General features: G+C 38.2%; 3 protein-coding genes across 4 annotated transcripts; 2 read left to right on the top strand and 1 right to left on the bottom strand.

Annotated features, from left to right (window-relative positions):
• The first annotated feature begins 2,591 nt into the window (after positions 1 to 2,591).
• zgc:136908 (Transitional endoplasmic reticulum ATPase) lies at positions 2,592 to 10,605 on the top strand. The gene is made up of 18 exons (XM_033974719.2): positions 2,592 to 2,818; positions 3,015 to 3,126; positions 4,040 to 4,212; positions 4,281 to 4,423; positions 4,607 to 4,737; positions 5,210 to 5,341; positions 5,881 to 5,983; positions 6,067 to 6,200; positions 6,997 to 7,132; positions 7,204 to 7,316; positions 7,953 to 8,117; positions 8,207 to 8,329; positions 8,724 to 8,936; positions 9,060 to 9,238; positions 9,322 to 9,451; positions 9,831 to 9,989; positions 10,232 to 10,383; positions 10,466 to 10,605. The coding sequence occupies exons 1-18, from the start codon at positions 2,796 to 2,798 to the stop codon at positions 10,566 to 10,568; spliced, it is 2,424 nt and encodes an 807-aa protein (XP_033830610.1). The 5' UTR covers positions 2,592 to 2,795; the 3' UTR covers positions 10,569 to 10,605.
• A 453-nt stretch (positions 10,606 to 11,058) lies between these two features.
• On the top strand, positions 11,059 to 12,019 carry ndufb7 (NADH:ubiquinone oxidoreductase subunit B7). The gene is made up of 3 exons (XM_033968667.2): positions 11,059 to 11,314; positions 11,602 to 11,770; positions 11,871 to 12,019. The coding sequence occupies exons 1-3, from the start codon at positions 11,203 to 11,205 to the stop codon at positions 11,956 to 11,958; spliced, it is 369 nt and encodes a 122-aa protein (XP_033824558.1). The 5' UTR covers positions 11,059 to 11,202; the 3' UTR covers positions 11,959 to 12,019.
• Positions 12,020 to 12,081: 62 nt separating this feature from the next.
• On the bottom strand, positions 12,082 to 19,347 carry tecrb (trans-2,3-enoyl-CoA reductase b). Of its 2 annotated transcripts, XM_033968655.2 has the most exons (12): positions 19,250 to 19,341; positions 16,542 to 16,592; positions 15,010 to 15,061; positions 14,887 to 14,931; positions 14,336 to 14,439; positions 13,819 to 13,934; positions 13,544 to 13,649; positions 13,387 to 13,459; positions 13,256 to 13,299; positions 13,121 to 13,178; positions 12,663 to 12,751; positions 12,082 to 12,579 (listed from the first exon to the last, which is right to left on the bottom strand). In XM_033968655.2, exons 1-12 carry the CDS (start codon positions 19,262 to 19,264, stop codon positions 12,406 to 12,408), a joined length of 927 nt encoding a protein of 308 aa, XP_033824546.1. In that variant the 5' UTR covers positions 19,265 to 19,341; the 3' UTR covers positions 12,082 to 12,405. The 2 variants fall into 2 exon arrangements, with proteins under 2 accessions (XP_033824546.1, XP_033824537.1); XM_033968646.2 differs by having other exon boundaries at positions 16,542 to 19,347.
• Positions 19,348 to 21,480: the final 2,133 nt, after the last annotated feature.

Genomic DNA, 21,480 nt, shown 5'->3' with positions numbered 1-21,480 from the left:
AACATATAACGTTGTTTTTTGTTTAACAGACAATTCTCATTGAAATACAAGGTCCTTCATGAGACTGTTTATTGATGTTATTGTTTATATGGCCCTATTTCACAATGCAGGTTGAACTAACCCTGAGTTTGACTCCTAACTCAGGTTTCGAGCAGAGTTTGACCACTCAGAATTTATTTATTTTGAGTTTAGCTGAGGAGAGAAGCCACAATCCATGATGAATCCTCAGAAATTAGGATTCACCATGGTAATAGTAACCAGGGGAGGCGTCCATTTTAGACAGGAAGTCATGTGACTAAATGTTAAGTACTTTAATGAATAGTGTGATGTATTAAAATACATTATATTTTTTACATTTACTTTAACTGGCTATTTTACAGTTTTAAAGTATTTTTACACAGCAGCAGTTTGCACATGTAGGACTTAAAAGTTAGATAAATATTTGAGGATTTGGAGTGTAAGTGAGTAGTAACATAAACTAACATAAACTCTTCTTAATGTGACATTAAATATGTTTATTCAAGTAAGGCAACAATTCAGGTCACAACTCAATTCACTGATCTGCTTGCTTGAAGCTGATAAACCAAACACATTTAACAAGTTATCATGAGCAGGAAATTGTGTTGAATTAAAAATTTGAAATTTAAATAAAATGTATAAAAGTGGAAAATAAATTCATTTTATAAAGTAAAATGCATTATTGCATGTATTAAACCTTTAACTGTCCCTATATCGGTCAAACTCAAACTTAGAGGATTAAACCTGCTCTGGACCAGGTCAGGTTTACAGAGTGAGTTACCATGGTGACTGACTCAGGGTTTAGGTTTACTCTCTGTGAAAATGAAAACTCTGAGTTAAGCTCTCAACAAACAAAGTCTGAGTTTGGCCCAAACCTGCTTCTTGAAACAGGGCCGATGTCGTCATTGCATTTTTTATTTTATTTTTTAAATAATTGAGCTACTTTTGGATACAACACCAGCATTTTGGACCTTAAGAGAACCCTCACATCACATGGCCCAATCAATTTCATTCCATTTAGGATGGCCACCCCTCTTTGTTTCACACAGTGATTCACATTGATTTGAGGTTTTATACCAGATGCCAAAACTGTATAACTATCTTCTTGTAGCTGAACAATCATTTCATAAGAAGTAATGTGCAAAAATATTCCTTGTAAATACTTTTCTACCTCTTTTTTCCATCGTCATGTTAATTTACTGTATACAGTCATAAAATTGTTTATACATAAAATGTTTTTTCTAATATCTTGTCCAAAGGAATATGTCTAAACGTCTAATGTCAACATAATGATGAATTAATAAAAACAATCACAATAATAGTAATTAATTTGGAATCCTGCAAGTACTCCTAGTTCTAAGACTCTAAGCATATCATTCTACACCAACATGACCTGTGACCTTTACCCCCTAAAATAAGGGCTTTGCATGCAGATTTTCTACACCTGAAGAAAACTTGGGTAATGACTCTTTATTTAGCCTTATTAAAACATGAACAAAGACTTGATTCATAATGAACAAATGGAATAATAAAACCTAGGTAACTGGAGTTAGGGTTAGGATTAGGAGTTAAGGTTAGGAGTTAGGATTAGAAATTAGGGTTAAGAGTTAGGATTAGGAATTAGGTTTAGATTGTGATGCAAATGAATGTGTATCATGCTTCATGTATCATGTGAAGAAAATATTCTTATCATATGTCGCACAGACTTTAATGCCAGACCAGGCATTAACATGTTTGAAGGCTCTGTCCCATCCTTCAGGAAATCCTTTGTAGTCTTACCTATCATCAGGTGTAAAAGTTCATTATCTCATGTGGGAAACAAGTCACTCTGCTTAGATATGTAGCTTTATATTTGTGGTATAAATACGTAGAGCTCAGATGCTCTGGGGGAGAGACTCAGAGAGACTTGCTTGGTATTTAGCAAAATGGACTTTTCAGAGCTTTTGACCATGCCATAGATGTTTGCCCTTTTCATTCACCCTCTGAAGTTGTTTTTGGAGTGATTTGTACATGTCTGATCAATCTTTAATCTCTTATTTTTAAGAATCCATTTTGTAAATCAATACCCGTTTTCACTGCCACCTGTTATTTTCTTAATCGGTGATACAAAAAAGGTTTTGGTAGAGTCGCACCGTCATTTTCGCACAAATGGAAAAAAAAAAAATCTGATCCTCGCTAGTGTGATTTGCAGCTACTCATAGGAGGGGCCAACAGCTACACGGCTCTTTGTTGTGATGACGTTTACAGCGTCGTCAGCTTCCACTGGGAACCTTAGTTTTCTAAAGTGTAAGTCAACAAAATTGTTTCTTTCACTGAGTTGTTTTAGATGAATATTGGGATTTAAAATGTCCAAATTATAACATAATGATCCACAGGTGTCATAGATTATATTTATACAGCAGACACAAGCACAGTAAGTCTTCTTTAATAAACAATTTCGTTTTTGTTCATGTTTACAGCTAATTAAAATGTAGTTATTAGTGCTATCAACATTTGCACTGCACTGTGTTGTAATGAGCTGGTTTTAACTGCACTGATGTCCCTTTAACTGTTGAGAAGCAACACTGGTGTGTGTTTATAAAAAGATCTGATGTGGATGAGACAGTTGGTCGTATTCAGACCTCCGATAAACAGCCACAAACATGGAGCACAGTGGAGGAAAAATCTAAAAATTCTTCCGCAGGATATTTCCATAACTCGTGTCCCATCAAATTTAGGTGAAATACCTTTAAAAAAAAGTTGTGCACCAAAGAGACTGGAGACAGGAGACAGACAACATGCCAGGACCTGGAGGACCAGAGTAAGTATAAAACAGTTTGTATGCATAGTTGGAAAAAAAAATCAGGATTTAGCTTTCAATTTGAGCAGTTTAACAGTTAGAAGAGTTGCATGTTGCTATGTGGATGCCAAGTGCCAAGTCTAAATTGGGCTCAGAGTCACATGAAGAAATGAGAGCTTCACAAGTGCGTCTCACTCTCACTGTGTCTGTGTTGAAGTTCAAAGGGGGAAGACTACTCCACAGCCATCCTCAAGCAAAAACACAGGCCCAACAGGCTCATAGTGGATGAAGCTATTAATGAAGACAGCAGCATCGTCTGCCTCTCACAGGTCTGTGTCCATGTGAAAGGCATTTTACATACAATAAAACGTCACAATTCAGGGTTCATTGGTTCAAAAGAAATGAAAGCAAACCCACAAAATAGTGATGATAAGTAATAAAGTAATAAGTAAGCGATCAACTGTTTTAGTATCAAACGATGATCTTTTAACAATATGACATAAAATAATACATAATACACCATTGGTTAATTTTGAAAGGCTTCAATAATAAGTGATTACTTGTTTTGAAAATGAACAAATGATTGACCATTTGTGCTTTAGTGACTGTTCAGGGACACTCAAGACAACACATCGTTTGTTTATGTTGGTTAGAAATACTCTGCACTGGGCCAGTTTGTAGCCATGTTTGAAGCGGTTGGGATGGAAATCAGCTCTTCCAAATCCAACGACATGGTTCTCGACCAGAAAAAGGTGGTGCCCTGTCCAGGTGGGTGGAGAGTCCCTGCCTCAAGTGGAGGACTTCAAGTATATCAGGGTCTTATTGACAAGTGAGGGAAGGATGGAGCTTGAGATTGACAGTTGGATTGGTGCAGCATCTGCAACGATGCTACCGCTGTATTGGACTGTTACGGTAAAGAAGCAGCTGAGTCGAAGGAGCTGAGTCAAAGCTCTTGATTTACTGATCAGTCTATGTACCTGGTCTCATCTCATGAGCAGTCTCGCAGAGATAGGTTGAGGAGGTCAGTCACGCAGGAGAAGCTCGGAGTAGAGACACTGCTCCTCCACTTCTTTTCTGGGCATGTCCCACCAGAAGGAGGGCCCAGAACAGATCCAGGAAACACCAAAGGGACTATGTCTCTTGGCTGTACACATTAGTTAGCAAACCACAAAAGTATGGGATAAAGAAATAATATAGGCCTACTTCAACTTAAACATCTGAGACATAGTTTGTCTTCACTAGAACAAGACGGAGGAGCTGCAGTTCTTCCGAGGCGATACGGTGGTGCTGAGAGGCAGGAAACGCCGGCAGACGGTTTGCATCATGCTTACTGATGCCACCTGTGGAGACGACCGCATTCGCATCAATCGCGTAACCAGGAGCAACCTGCGTGTACACCTTGGTGACGTCATCAGGTACAAGGTCCCATTCATAAAATTAAAATACATGGAAATAATATGCTCATTTAATGCATTTGCTGCAGTATAAATGCTTGTCCGGATATCAAATATGGCAAAAAGGTCCATGTGCTCCCCATCGACGACACAGTGGAGGGTCTGACTGGAAACCTGTTTGAAGTCTTCCTAAAACCCTACTTTCTAGAGGCTTACCGGCCTGTGCACAAAGGTATTCTAAAGATTTCACATTATGAAAGAGTGGTTCTGACAGGGGTGAAGCTGGCCAATGGCACAGTACAGCTGCCATGTGCCTGTGTAGTGAATGATTGAAAGACTACAGTAATGTCTAAAAAAATACCTATGTAAATAATACTGTATTGATCTGAATATGGCTGCGGTTGTGTCTTAACAGATGATGTGTTCCTGGTGCGGGGGAGCATGCGTGCTGTGGAGTTCAAAGTGGTGGAGACAGACCCCAGCCCACACTGTATTGTTGCCCCAGATACAGTCCTTTACTGTGATGGCGAGCCAATTAAAAGAGAGGTATATAAGACTCTACAACAGGCACATGTGTTTATCCTACTGTGGTTATGTAGCTCAGACAACTTTTGAACTGAATTGCACTTTCTTCAACCTTGTGTCAGTTTGTATCATCTATGTATGTATGTATGTATGCATGTATGTATGTATGTATGTATGTATGTATGTATGTATGTATGTATGTATGTATGTATGTATGTATGTATGTATGTATGTATGTATGTATGCATGCATGCATGCATGCATGCATGCATGTATGTATGTATGTATGTATGCATGCATGCATGCATGCATGCATGCATGCAATGCATGTATGTATGTATGTATGTATGTATGTATGTATGTATGTATGTATGTGTGTATATATATATATATATATATATATATATATATATATATATATATATATATATATATATATATATATATTACAATTATGTCTTTGTTCATAATTGTAATGTCTGTTGTTTTCAAGGATGAGGAAGAAAATCTCAATGATGTGGGCTACGATGACATTGGTGGCTGCAGGAAACAGCTTGCACAGATCAAGGAGATGGTGGAGCTTCCATTGCGGCACCCTGGACTCTTCAAGGCCATTGGGGTCAAGGTGCTGTTGATTTGTCATTATAATAAAGTGCATAGAACAGGTTGTCATCATACGTCTTGTAATTCTATATTAGTTAAGCAGCAGTTTATGGAGAAAAGTTGAAAGGAAAAGTACAAAAACACTTGAAGTAGTGGTGAATACTAAAAAGAATACCTCTATTTATATCATTAACCTGAAAAATTCCATCCAAAATGCAACAATTTATGAACAAGGAAGGCCAGCTTAACCTTTCATTCAACCAAACAGAGGTGTTCTCATTTATTAAGTCTATATATATGCAATTTTGTTTTGACCCTTAACATTATGGTTGCTAGGTAACAGTTATGGAAATACTCCTAGGCATGTCACGGCTGCTGCTCACGTCCAACCAGGAAGTTTCACCAAAATTTGATAGAACTAGAAAAAACAAACAAAAAAACGTAATCTTAAATCTTACATATGTTTAGTGAAAAGAGTAGCCTAATCTGTCATATGCATAAGTGTGCTGTAGTAAACACGTTTGTGTGTTTCTTAATATTTATTGTCTCCTCTGCACACAGCCTCCCAGGGGTATTCTGCTCTATGGACCAGCAGGCACAGGAAAAACCCTAGTGGCCCGCGCTGTTGCCAATGAAACTGGGGCGTTCTTTTTTCTTATCAACGGTGAGACACTGGTATTCTCACAGCTTTAGATAAGCTAAAATGATGTAGCTGAATTTGACAATGTTATAATTTATTTTGCATAGGACCTGAGATTATGAGTAAGCTGGCAGGAGAGTCAGAAAGTAACCTCCGAAAAGCATTTGAAGAAGCAGAAAACAATGCCCCTGCCATTATTTTTATTGATGAGTTGGATGCAATTGCTCCCAAAAGAGAAAAGGTGAATAGAAATTGTTTGCTGTACATGCAACAGTGGTGGAAGGTAACAAAGTACAGGCAGTAAAGTTACTGTACTTCTACAGATTTTTAAGGTACCTATACTTGAAATAAATTTTACAGTGGATACTTTTTACTTTTACTTCACTACATTTGAGAGCAAGTACCTGTACTTTGTACTCCACTAAATGTTTTAACTGGACTGAAAATTAAAAAGTACTTTTCATGTGATTTGAGGGGTTATTTTTACCTTGTTTGTGATAACATCCTGACTTATGTTTTTGAGTTCAAGCTTTGGTTTTGAAAACAAACATAAATACACAAGATTAAATTGATTCATATTGTAAGTGTTGACTAAAATATGTGTAATTTTTAATCAGTATCTCTACATTTATCACATGTGTGAAATACTTTTAATTTTTACTCTTAAAGTACTTAAATACTTTTACAAAAGTAATTTTTTTATGTGATACTTTTACTTGAGTAACTTTTTACCTCCATATGTGTACTTTTACTTAACAAAACTGAGTACTTCATCCACCATGTACAATGGTGTATTATAAGGCCCTTATTATACATCTATTCATGGGTTTCAGAATGCTGTTGCCTTAGCGATTAACACTTAAAACTAAATACTGTATGTACCCCATGAATGGACCTACGAGTGCAAAGTCCTATAGATCAATAAAAATATTGATATTCTGTATTCTGTGTTATGGTAGATTTATCTAATTCTAATGTGTGTCAGAAACATAGATATAGTCCTTATTCTTCCTCCTTTGCACATATTTTGTGTGTAGACCCATGGGGAAGTGGAAAGGCGGATTGTGTCCCAGCTCCTGACCCTGATGGATGGCCTGAAGCAGCGGGCTCATGTGGTCGTCATGGCAGCCACTAACCGTCCCAACAGCATCGACCCTGCCCTGAGGAGATTTGGTGATGACACTTTCAAAGCACATGGACAGTCAGGTAACAGCACATGTATTGACAAAGACACTGGTTTACAGGCAGGTTTGACCGGGAAATTGACATCGGGATCCCAGACTCCACTGGCAGACTGGAGATCCTACAGATCCACACCAAAAACATGAAACTGGCAGATGATGTTGATCTGGAGAGGGTGAGTCTATGCATTCTCTACTAATACAAAAATTGTCATTGTTTTTAGTTACAATTTCTGTCTCAAAAAAAAAAAAAAAAAAAAAAATAAATTAAATTCAGATCATTGTGCACGTTGTAGACACTTAAGTAGCATTACAAAACTAAATGTGAAATGCACACCTTTTAAAAGAATCAGAAGCTTTTTAGGATATATTGGTTTAAACTTCAGGGTTTGCAAACTTCAAGAAGACAGGGAAAATAATTCCTCTGCAGAGGACAGTTACTTACAAAAATAACTGGAGTCTTTGAAGATTTGAAGACTGCAACCATTCAAACTGATTTTTTTTAATTTATTTGCACCTAGTATTGTAAGCCTATCATGGGTTGCCATAACCTTTTGAGAATAACCAGAATAACTCCGGAGAAAGGAATACAAGGGGAAGCATTAGGGTTGAAACAATTAATTGGAAAAATTGTGAAAAGTTTGATTATTTGAATAACTGTTAATCATTATCTGACTATAACGCATAGATTATCAGCATCCGTATGAACATTTTATGAAAAAAATAAATAAAATATATCCCCCTGACTAATCGATTTACTAAAATAATTGTTAGCCCTAAGAAATTTTTCTTGCACTGCTTCTGTGTGGCAGGTGGCCACAGAGACCCATGGCCATGTGGGCGCTGATTTGGCAGCTTTGTGCTCAGAGGCTGCTCTACAAGCCATCCGCAAGAAGATGACTGTCATTGACCTGGAGGATGAAACCATTGATGCAGATCTGCTCAACTCTCTAGCGGTCACCATGGACGATTTTCAAGTAAACTCTTTATATGTATATGTACTTTTGATCCTTCTCACAGATCACACTATTGAAACTAGATGAATATATGTAATATTTGTTACTAGTGGGCCCTGAGTCAGAGCAACCCATCAGCCCTGAGAGAGACTGTGGCTGAGGTACCAAATGTTAGCTGGGATGACATCGGGGGCCTGGAGGAGGTCAAGACTGAACTACAAGAGCTTGTTCAGGTACAAACAAACTATAAAAGGCTCAGTCTCATCCACATTTTGATCCTTTTACATTAGATTTGTTTTGACATATAAAGACCATATATTGGCACTCTCACCTCACTGTAAGAGGGTCCCAGGTTTGGTAATAGACAGTCGCTCAGGTCCATCTGATCTACTTCATTCAGCAGCATAACTAAACTAAATAGATCATTACCTCATTATAAGAGTGTAGTGGGCCTTGACTATTAAATAAATCAGTTTATCTTAACCCCGGGCTGCAGTAAACGGACACAACTGATAGATAGAAAAAGCTATCCAAATTGACTAATTATGAAAAGTGCAGATCACAATTCCATTTTATCTTGTCATATTGCCCACCCCATAACATAATTTTTGTCATCTCTTCTCTAAGTATCCAGTGGAGTACCCAGACAAGTTCCTGAAGTTTGGGATGACCCCATCACGAGGAGTGTTGTTTTATGGACCTCCAGGCTGTGGAAAAACTCTGTTGGCAAAAGCCATTGCCAATGAGTGTCAAGCCAACTTTGTTTCCATCAAAGGCCCTGAGATGCTCACCATGTGGTTTGGTGAATCTGAAGCCAATGTCCGAGATGTCTTTGATAAGGTGTGCAGGGCCATCAGACTGAGGGGGTAAAGGGGGTAAATTTACCCAGGGCTCACTGCAGGGAGGGGTGGAGCCTTCAACATGTGGTTTCTGAACACATTTCTTGGTTATTTATTTCTTCAGGCACGACAAGCAGCCCCTTGCATCCTATTTTTTGATGAGTTGGACTCTATTGCCAAATCTAGAGGAGGTGGTGCAGGCGATGCAGGTGGGGCAGCAGACAGAGTTATCAACCAGATTCTCACTGAGATGGACGGTATGTCTGACAAAAAGAATGTCTTCATCATTGGTGCCACTAATAGGTTTGTATTTTCATACCCAGTCAATATAAAAAAATAAGAGTGAAGAGTTAAAGTTTGAATAATTTGGTGTTTTCTCTCACAAGACCTGACATTATAGACTCGGCCATTCTGAGACCAGGGCGTCTGGATCAGCTCATCTACATCCCGCTGCCAGACAAACCTTCACGCATGGCCATCCTTCGTGCAAACCTCAGAAAATCTCCAGTGGCTCGAGTTAGTTTTCTGAACCTCTGAATTTTGTTTAGTTTGGTCTTTACGTAAAGCTCATATATTCCACACCAGCTAAATAGCTGGTTTCCATCTGCATATTTAAATTAGGCCATGTTACATTTTTTGGATCCAACAGTATGAAAATTAAATCATAATTGTTTGACCGTCAAATATTAGATAATTTACATTTCAACATTTCAATGTAGTTAAAAAAAGTGCTATTTTTATAATGTGCTTTTGTTTGAATTTTCTGTTTGATATTTCATACCATGTTTACACTTTAAAACAGGAAATCACAAGCTATTGGACTTTTGTGTCAGTCCCAATCAAATGTAGAAGTTTGTTAGGAAGGAATCCTTACAGCTACATGTTTATTTTTTAGGATGTGGATCTAGAATACATGGCTGGCATCACAGACGGGTTTTCAGGCGCAGACCTGACAGAAATCTGCCAGCGAGCGTGTAAACTGGCCATACGTGAGGCTATTGAGGCAGAGATCAAAGCTGAACGCCAGAGGCAGAGCAGACCGGGCATTCCCATGGTGAGGTTTTAATTTGTTTTTGTTTTTTATTCTTACCAACAGCACTCCACTCCTCTGCTGTACCAGGCTGACCAATGTCTGGGACGGGGTGAGACAGTGGAACAGTAACAGTTCCCAAAAGGGCGGCTGTGTGTTTTGTAGCTTTCAGCCTTTGGACTGGGGACACACACACCATATTTGTTTGTTCTCACACACCATATGATTGTTCATTTTATAAAACATTGAAACATATTCTAATGCAGGATGAGGACTATGACCCAGTGCCAGAGATCAGGAGGGATCACTTTGAGGAAGCGATGAGGTTTGCACGCCGTTCTGTCAGTGATAATGACATTCGAAAGTACGAGATGTTTGCTCAAACACTCCAGCAAAGCAGAGGATTTGGAAACTTTAGGTACGCCTACTTAAAATGTCATTATTAATACTGAAGATCAATAAAAACTCTATTCAGACCACATCGTACTTTATTTTCACAGGTTCCCAGCAAGTACAGGTACGCGAAATCAGGGAACATCGGGGCCTGGCCCAGCAAGGCCAGGTTTATACAGAGAAGAAGGAGATGATGATCTCTACCAATAAAGAAATTGTTGTGTAATAGTTTAAATAAAGGGGATAAAACACATTTGAGTGTTTAAAACTTTGTATTGTGTATATAGGCCTATTTCATAAGCTCAGTCTCAGATGGAGGTACAGTCCAAACCTTTTATGAAACCAGAGAATCTATAAATTGGTAATTAAACTGGGCCCCCACATAGCCTACACATTTTTATGGTATTTTCTTTGAATAAAAAAACCTTTATCGAATGGTAAATCATATAATATAGTAGGCATATTTGTCTAATTCAAAGAGCCCATGACTGGCTTCAACTTTGCATTTCTCGTGTTGATAAATATAAAACTAAATAAACTGCTTCTCTGGTGCAGGGGCATGTGCCTTTTTAGGCATAAAGACTTACTCTTTCTCTGATCCTTCTTATAAACTGAAAGTTAAAAGAAAGAGCTATGTGCTAAGTATAAAGAATGTGCGACATCTTAAGTGCACTTTTTACGACGTACCGTCAAGCTGTTCATTTCCGGTGGGAGGCGGAAGTCACTCTGCTCTGTTTGTGGAGGTGACCGAATGGCAATTTGTAAAGTAATTTTGGAACTATACAATTAAATTATTGTTTAAGACATTTATTTTAGTGGGCATCCTAAAGGCGACGCTGCAGTCATGGGTGCGCACTTGGCCCGACGTTATATCACCGAGACGGACACAGAGCCAGATCCTGCCAAGAAATACGAGTTTGACCCGATTTATGGCTTTCCCGAGAGAAAAGAAAGAGGTTTGTTTTATATTCTTAACACTACAGGAAGAACATACGTTCAGTGCATAGAGTGCAACTGAAAGCGTGTATTTGTTCTATTTAATTGTTGAATCGATTAAAAAAAACTGTATTGGTGAGCTAGTAGCTAGCCAAAATGTTTATCGTTCATCAAACACACGGAAAGTTGTCATGAATGCCTGTCCAATACCCCCATAATACCCCCGTTATAACCCTTTGTCAAACACAGACAAATGACGATAATTGTTTCCATCATTTGAGATCAAACTGTTGTTTACTTTCTGCAGACATGATCGCGACCCAGGAGCAGATGAACCTGGCCCAGCTGCCTCTGGAGCAGCGGGACTACTGCGCCCATTACCTCCTGAAACTCATGAAGTGCAAAAGGGACAACTGGCCCAACTTCCTCGCCTGTAAACATGAGAGGCACGACTGGGACTACTGTGAACACCAAGAGTAAGTGTTGTACAATGCTGTCTCATGGGCATTGTGTTGTCATCAGATCATTATAATTTACTATTTACTTTTTCTTATCAACTGTATCCTCTGTCTGTAGTTATGTGATGCGCATGAAGGAGTATGAGAGAGAAAGGAGGCTCCAAATGAGGAAGAAGAGAATAGAGGCTCAGGCTGAAGCTGCGTAACTAAAACTGTACCTGTTCTCTGTAAATACACAAAACTGTTTAAAATAAATAAATGTTTAAGCTCGTAATTGTATTGTCTGTAACTATATATTCAGATTGAAATGAAATTGGTGACGAGCATGATGCGTTTTTACTTTTATTATTAATAAATTACATCAAAAATCAACAAAATTAAAGGTAGATTGTTGTAAACTGTATATTGGGACAGAGCTTTTTAAGCAGTAGAGATACTTTAACAGCAAAGACGGTATTTGTATTTTGTTGTCTGGTTTTATGCAAAAACTTAAGAAATCGATCCATACTGAGCAGAACAATATTTGCACATTTAAATTATTAGTAAGTGAAAGGGGGTAGAATTATTCCAGTGTAAATGCAAAAAAAGTGAAGCTAAGCATGAGCTGAATATTACAAGCTTAAGGACAAAACAAGAAGCACTGAAGTCATCTTCTACAGAACAAAGGGCAAAATGGGCGAGCGGAGAGGCGGGTAGTCTCGAAACTCCTTCAGATAGCTCCTGTGTTTCCCTTTGGCCCACACAGTCATCTGGATGAAGCCCACCAGAGTGAAGAACGCCACGGGCAAGCACTGTGTCATCAGTGTGAAGCCAAGCCAGGAGCCCAGCTGCAAAAGGACAAGGGCACATACCATATTATACCACCAGATGGCAATAACAGGGCTGCCAAAAAGTACATTTATGTTTTTACCTCATAAGTGTAGTTAGGGCAAGAGACCAAGAGAAATATCCACGTGAATGGATTTTTAGTGGGATAGGGAATCTTCCTGGTCTTTGAGCCTGAGAAAATTGAGGGCAGCAGAATAAACCTTACATTTAAATGAACAAAGCCAATAATAATTAATAATACAATTAACTTGTATGTGTATAAGTTAAATAAAATGCCTCACCCCCCCATCAACGGGAGAGTGAATGAATGTCCTACTTGCACACTGGGACAGCTAAATGTGTGTACATTTAGACTTTATTCATGCTCTTGTCTACTGTGTTAAAGTATCTAAAGCGTATAATATAATGTAATGTGGCTGTAGTTCGGAAAGTGTTTCCCGTGTGCCACCATTAATAACCTAAAAACAATGTTTTCTACATTTGTGGGCATGTAATGACTAAATTCTTTGTTTCATGTAGACGTCTAGATTTTGTGCATACCTGGTGGACGAAGGTTCCTCAAGGCAATGTGGATGGAGAAGTTGCCAATCTGACAGAACTAAAAGTAAACAATAATAATAGCCATGATAATTATAGATTTTAGATTTAAGGCTAAATCTTTTTAAATTTTTTTACCAAGAACACAATGAGGGCCAATCTTATCTGCTGCTCCCCATAGACTGGAAGAAACGTAAGACGGTTAAAAAAAAAAAAATGACATACCGTAATTTAATGTAGCTGACTAAAACAGAATGCAGTTGACTCACTGGGTGGTGTGTACAATGGGTGATTGATGTAGTAGGCCATCCATGCTGCAAAGCCCCAATAATATGTACAGTTCTAAAGAAAAGAAAACTCAAACTAAGAATTTTGTTTTAAATAGAATGTCACTGTATATTGTACTTTATCTGTTTTATGTCTTACTTTAAAAATATTGCGCAGTGGCATGGTGCCATGAGAAAAGCGGTGGACAAATAGGGTTTCAAGCAGTCTTTTGACGTAGTGGAAAGAGTGACACATACAGGCCAGGCTGGAAGCAACAGCGACATATTAGACATGATATCCTCAGCATGGTTTGTTAAAACTGGATTATATTATAAAAATATACTCTGAAGTAAAATATGAATAGCTTGTGTAATATGTTAAAGATAAAAGGTTGGATTCAAGGTAAAACAAACCTTATCATTAGAAACACTTACTGTACAACCCAGTGTTTACTGGTAGTGAAGTCATATTTAGGGGCGTAAATAAAGGGGACTCTGAAGTAGAACATGAGATAAATGACAAGTGGACCAGTGTACTCTGTCAGGAAGACCTGAAATCACAAGCCACAAATGGTCAAAAATGTGGAAGATGACAGTGAAAAAATGTTTAACATAGGCATATGTTCAAGTTTTCCTATTTTTGTGGAATTCCAGATTTACATTATGAATAATATAATTTTCACTTTGTTCTCAATTTAAATTATAATTCATTTTAAAATGCGCATTAACTTATATTTTATGCTATATAAATTGTCCTTCAACCATTTTTATCAGATATCTACATAAATCTGATGTATTATTACAGAAAATCCCATCCGGTGTAGAGTCACAACTGATATCATAATAATAACCCTGGCCACACAAACCCTCTGAATATAGCTCTACTTGATCCCACTGAACTCTGATGTATTCGGGCTTGTGTTTGAGAGCACAATGTTCCTGTGTGACTCACTGTGACCCAGCTGATCTGAGCCCCCAGGTCTCTGAAGTAGAACGTGGCTGTTGTTCCCACAGGCAAATGTTGCAGGACATCCTCATCCTTCAGAGACTTCCCCTCTAAGAAACAACACAGTTTAGACTCGTTACAGCATGCGAACATTTAACAGCATTATGCAACAGTCGTGCATTTAGTTAGTGAAAAGACATCCTGCCTTTTTACCAACTAAAGGCACAACTATTAACTGTTACTTAAACATTCATTTAATAGTAGATTTTTTTTTCTTTTTACTTTTTTCCAGTGTAATCTAAATATTTGGGGATTTTAGGATATTGGTCAAAAATACAAACAAATCAAATTTCTTTTAGAATATTTTTCACTGCTGTCTGATTAGTGAATGAATGACTTGTTCAATGAGAAGTACCAATCCAGGTTGGGGCATTTGGATAGGACTAATGTTTTGTAAAAAGGTTATGTGTTGCAAATTTTTGTGAATTTTTATGCATGGCGCCATTCTTTTGCACTCAGTTCTATATTATAGTTCTATAATATTTCAATTCACTTACTAGGGTCAAGGCGAATTGACTGTCTGGCAGGATAAAACTGAGGATCTGGAACAAAAAGGAGGAAAGACTTGGAGAAAGATTACAACTGAATGAAACTCAAGAAGTTTGTAAAATCGCACTCACGACTCTTGTGGAACATAGACTTGATCTCCCCAATAGTGGCATTTGGCTCCACCTACAAATACCAGCACAACAAATAAAGTAAACACACAATACAGAAAGCAACAAATCATCTTTACTCTTCCATTTGCAACAGTGATTAGGGTTAAATTTAGCTCAAGCTACTCATGCCACAGACGAGGGGCATTTAACAGCTGGTCACAACGTAACTGTATGCCAACACGAACTAACAACAGAAACAATATTGCATTATATATAGAGGCGTCACATTTAAACTAAAGCTAGGTGATATGACAAAAAATTTAATTTCTTTTTCACATACTCAAACAATACAGACGTCCAATAATAATAATAATAGCATGTGGTTTGGAGCAGAGTTTAGACTTTGGAGGAAGAAATTTGACTTGGATTGGCAGTAGACCTATCAAATTAAAAAGACACAAGCATAACATTTATATTAGAGATGGCTGAATCTCAATCTCTGTGGTCATTTCAGTAAACAGATTGCTTGTAAGTACTATGTCAGTGGCACGAGGGTAACAATTGTCTTTAAAATCTTCATTTGTTGTATTGTTTATTTTTTTTATTCGGAGGGCAAATCAGATAAAACATTAGACTATAATATACATGTAAAATTTGTCAGACTATTTAAAAAGTTACAAAAAGAGCCAAATAATCTGCAGGTTAATCTTTCAAATAGGGATATTTACAAATATTGCAGTATATAAGCATGTAAACATTTGAATATGTGAGCTTATCATGCAACTTCAATGATGTGGAAGCACTGAAAGCAGTTCTCAGAATAACCGACTGCATAATTTACTTTAATTAGCAAGCTATCCGACACATTCAGTGTCTGGATTTTTGATTGAGTTTCCAAAGGGTACGAGTCTGGTGAATGTGCTGCTACGTGACATAGCTACTGTGTGTATCCTATGTAGGACCTAATGCCATGTGCATTGAGATGACCTCACTGAGTGACCCCTTGCTGACCCCTGTTTGCACACCATGATTCTTGTAAAGCTGACGTGAGTCTGCAATATTACAATATGTTTAAACCTAATACAGCACCACCTATGTGATCTTAATAAAGACTAAAGGCTCAAATTTACATGAACACTTAGCATATGCTAAAACTTAAAAAGATGCACAGCAGATATGGCTGCACTGAGGAGCAGCCCTTTATTATCAGCCTGATAGAGTAATCCAGTGTAAACACCAAGGACACACAAGACCAATACTATAACCCCCCCAAAGCCAGAATATTAATTAGAGGTCTAAACACTAAACCTGCAAACTATAACAGGCTTAGATGTTATATTTTGGATAAGAATAGACTTGATATCAACACTTGAGCTCTGGTCTGCACTACAGCAGACTGTTGCAAAGTTGTACATTTCATTGAACAAATAAACATGAAAAATATGTTTGAATAGAAAAGCTAGCATATAAGCGCTAATGTTCTCCCATGAGTTTTCTTTTCTTGCTCCAAGTTACTATAGGACAGTGTGAAGATTTAAATAATATTGTCTTACCTTATCCAGGAAGCAGAGCTTGTCCTTAGTCTTAGCATCAAGAATCTCCACCTCAAAGAAAACAACAGCCTTTTTAGTTTTTTTGGCAGGTTTGCGTTTGACAGGTGTGGTTGGTGTTGGGGGCACCAGGGACGCCCCATTGGGTAACTTTTTCCCACTGGCTTCTAGTGCTAGAGCATCCATATCCTCAGTCCTCCCCTGCCCCTCTTAGGCCCTTCTTGTCCTCACTTTTCCCTCGGTTCAATCGTCACTGTCCTCCTCTCGGATGTCTGCTACAGAGCCACGTTTTAGGAGTGGGTGTACACTCAGCTGTGGACATAAATCTGCCGGCCCTCCCTCCTCCTACTGTCTGTCGATCTCTCACTCTCCCTCCCTCACTCATTCCTCCACACTGCTTTATTTAACTGCAGCCGACCCCTGGAGCGTAGACATATGCCACATGTGTGCACAGTTGCGTCTACAGGAATGGCCCAAGCCCCCATGTCCAACTGTCTACAGCCGATCATTTGCATTTTGTCCATTAGGTACATTGGGGGGCATGTTTCCGACTCCACCCTGTTGGTTTTGAAAAGTGACTCCTAGCTAAAGAACTCCTGACAACCTCTGACATCTCAGCTGTGGCCAAGTGGGAAGAGGCATATATTATGATATCACTCCTATCTTTGCACTTCAAATAATTGTAAAAAACTACTGCCAACTTTGCATTAACCATCAAAGACTAACACTTCACTGAAACATGGACTCTCATCTTAAACAGACCTGCAGGTGACAATTATAGAATTTACACCAGTTGTAAAGGCTCAGATTTTGGGAGACCTATACAAGGGTTGTCTTCGGGGTTGATATTACACTTAGGGCTTATCTGGGGCATTTCCCTTGGTGGTTCCCTCCCGGTTAATGACTGGCCAAGAGGGGTACAGTTTCCACAGTGAATGAAAGACATGTGGTCACAAGTGGTAAGACGAGAGGGGGTGGTAGTAATAGGATTTAATGCATTTAAGGCAATGGAAAACCTCCATGCACTAACAATAATGAGTCCCATAGATTACACTCATTTTGAAATCTTTTGTAAAAATATACAGTCAAAAAATAATCATTATTATTATGCATGCGGATGCATGAACAATAATGGAATGACATGTAATAACCTTGAAGAAAATAATGTAAGAAAAAAAAAAAAAACACAAAAAAGACCTGACTTGATTATTTTGACCAGAAAATAAATGCATTAATTCAATTATGGCAAAACTTAGATTACAATTTATTGTACAAAATAAAACTTAAATGAAGAAAAACAATTAGAAGAATTAATAAATAAACACATAAAGGGAGGAATCTAACATTACAGTGGTTCCATAGATTGTACAAACGTTTTAAACATAAAAATTGTGCTATAGAAATATTAATCAACTTTTCCCTTTATTCCCCAGGGTAGGTACCATGCAGTGACACTTGACCCCTGCTTATTATAGCAAATAATGTTGTGTGGGCGCCCTGTGCCAGGAAGGCATACTGACCATGTTTACCTCCCCTGTGGCGCTATAAAAAGAGCAAATCTGGCAGTGTCTTTCTGTATCCCAGTCTCTCCGTGCAGAAGGAGACGGGACCTGACCAAATGCAGATTCATTTTGGGTATGTCAGTCATCTGTGTTTTAGTGAACATGATTATATTTTAATGAATGTACTAGGAGTTAGCATGGTCAATAGTGAATGCTAAGATTACTGGTAATAACAGTTTCTGCAATCTTTGCTAAATATTTTCCTTAACAGTTAACGTACTATAAATATTTCAATGTGATAATTCAATTTTCAATTGATTAAGACAAATATAGGTGTTTTTAAATATTTAACTTAAACTTGGTCTGAAACATGGCACAGTGGCTGCGATTACATGCACATTCTAAATGTGATTAATATCAGATTTTTGGAGACTATTAAAATGACATGCAAACAGTAAATGCGTGTCATTTCCTTCTGATAATGGTTCCTCTGACTACTCACATCAGATTTTGTGGACATGTAAATAATCTTAAATGTCCATAAATCAGACAATAATCAGATTTTGGTGTGCATGCATTTGTTTTGTTGTCTTGACAGATACCAGAAGGCGCTGCATGTGTGGTGGGTTCATATCCTGTCCGGTGGCTTTCAAAACTTTCAAGCAAAAGCACAAAACTGCACTTAAGATCAGAATTTAAATTAAATAAAATAACAAACTAAACGTATGCATTTGGTTTTTATATTAAAAAGAGATAATAAAAAAAAAAAAAGATGAGCCTATGATACGTGTCATTTACACTGGCACTGTTCACCTCGTTCACGGGGTAAAATCTAGATAAACCATGAGGCTCAGACATGGCCTTTGTCATCGGTGTCGTCGACAAATCCTCTCAAAATTCACGCACAGCAATGAGATTACAATGGGTAAACGACCTGCTCATAGACAATCATGCACAGCAACTTTCGGGACTTGAATAATACTTTAAGAAATAATGGAGATTAATGTGGACGTTGGAATATACGGCCATAAGCTCAGCTGCAGAGAGCAGCCGGGGTCCTGAGCGGCGGGGCTGCTGCACACACGTCCAGTCTTGGCTGCCTGGCCCCGTCATTTCGTCATTAAATGTACACACATGTGAATAAAATTTAAACAGTGGCCCTCACATTGCGTCCCATTGAGGGTTTAGAGTTTCATGGACAGTACTTACCTCGTAGTGCTTCATCTTGGCAGACGGGAGCCTCTTCCTTAATAGGATATTGAGAGACAGGGCAGGCTCCAATCGACGGGGTAGTATCCAAGCGCCATGGGCGGGGCAAAGAGGCCACTGGCCCAATCAGCATCAAACATACAAGGACACCCTGCCCAGAAGATATGCAAAGCAGCCAATGGCATCGAGGGATAAAGGGAGGCGGAAAAAAAAAATATTTATATAAACGTGCTCCCACTGACTATATCCATACACTGTACAGTAACACAGACTGTGATATAGACTGTAACACAGACTGTAACACAGACTATAATACAGGCTGTAACACAGACTATAACATAGACTGTAACACAGACTGTAACACAGACTGTAACACAGACTGTAACACAGACTATAACACAGACTATAACACAGACTATAATACAGGCTGTAACACAGACTATAACACAGACTATAACACAGACTGTAACACAGACTATAACACAGACTGTAACACAGACTATAACACAGACTATAATACAGACTATAATACAGGCTGTAACACAGACTATAACACAGACTGTAACACAGACTATAATACAGACTGTAACACAGACTATAAAACAGACTGTAACTCAGACTGTAACACAGACTATAATACAGACTGTAACACAGACTATAACACAGGCTGTAACACAGACTATAATACAGGCTGTAACACAGACTATAACACAGACTGTAACACAGACTGTAACACAGACTATAATACAGGCTGTAACACAGACTATAATACAGACTGTAACACAGACTATAATACAGACTATAATACAGACTATAATACAGGCTGTAACACAGACTATAACACAGACTATAATACAGGCTGTAACACAGACTATAACACAGACTGTAACACAGACTATAATACAGGCTGTAACACAGACTATAACACAGACTGTAACACAGACTATAACACAGACTATAACACAGACTATAATACAGACTATAATACAGGCTGTAACACAGACTATAACACAGACTGTAACACAGACTGTAACACAGACTATAATATAGACTGTAACACAGACTATAACACAGACTGTAACACAGACTGTAACACAGACTATAACACAGACTGTAACACAGACTATAATACAGACTGTAACACAGACTATAACACAGGCTGTAACACAGACTATAATACAGACTGTAACACAGACTATAATACAGACTGTAATGGACTGTAATACAGACTGTAACACAGACTGTGATACAGAGTGTAACATAGACTGTGATACAGACTGTAATACAGAGTGTAATATAGGCTGTAATAAAGAGTGTATTCTGATGTTGCAAGGGCCCTGCCACCATCATGCATAGATTGACTGATTTGGGGACAGGGTAGAAATAGCTTATGGATCTATGGGCATGGGTAAATCTGGCATTTGGTCAAAGTATCAACCCAGTCTGGCCTCTCTTTGATGACCCAAGCAAATGTTACATGGTGTTGCTGTTTATTTTATGTTTAAAACCTCAGTGCTATGGTTAGAGCCCGATGGTTGATTTGTGTATACTTCTGGATATGTGTGGATGTTTGTCATTTCTTCAGGCACAGCCCAGGTTCCTTCTTGAGTTAATAAGTTGTCTACTAAAAGAAATTTGGGCTACAAATGGATCTGTTATGTTGATTTGAAGAACTAAAAAGTTTGGGATGGTGTGCTATTTTCCCTCATCAGCCCTGTAAACAGATTCTAGGGGGCCTGAGACATGAGGCTCACATAGTCCCCCTTTAATAGAGGTAATAAGAAAATAGTCCAGTTATGGGCCCCTAAGACCCTGGGCCTGAGGCAATAGACCTCTTTGCCCCTCCATCAACTGTCTTGTTTGTCGTCATCATCACTGAGCAAGAACAAAAGGTAAGGCATTACCTTAACTAACTATTCATTAGTGTGGGGGATCAAGGGAAAATATTCATTTCCAAATTTGAGAAGCTGCATTTTACTTGAATAAAAGAATATGACTGCACAACATAATTGAATTGGGCAGTTCATTAAAAGTGCAGAATTAACTTGGCCTGGTGGTGTCTTTTCTCCATGATAACTTAACTATACTGTGGAATATTCCAGGCAACGCAACAACAGCTCAACAGTCAACAGCTGGATCAACAGAGACACATATTTCTAAATAAATCCATAAAGTCACCTGATAATTAGTAAATGCTACACAAAAAGTGGAGGACTTAAAAACATATGTTG

Source organism: Periophthalmus magnuspinnatus, chromosome 1 (assembly GCF_009829125.3).
Source record: "Periophthalmus magnuspinnatus isolate fPerMag1 chromosome 1, fPerMag1.2.pri, whole genome shotgun sequence".
Classification (NCBI taxonomy): domain Eukaryota; kingdom Metazoa; phylum Chordata; class Actinopteri; order Gobiiformes; family Gobiidae; genus Periophthalmus; species Periophthalmus magnuspinnatus.
This window is presented reverse-complemented; position numbering and strand designations above follow the sequence as displayed.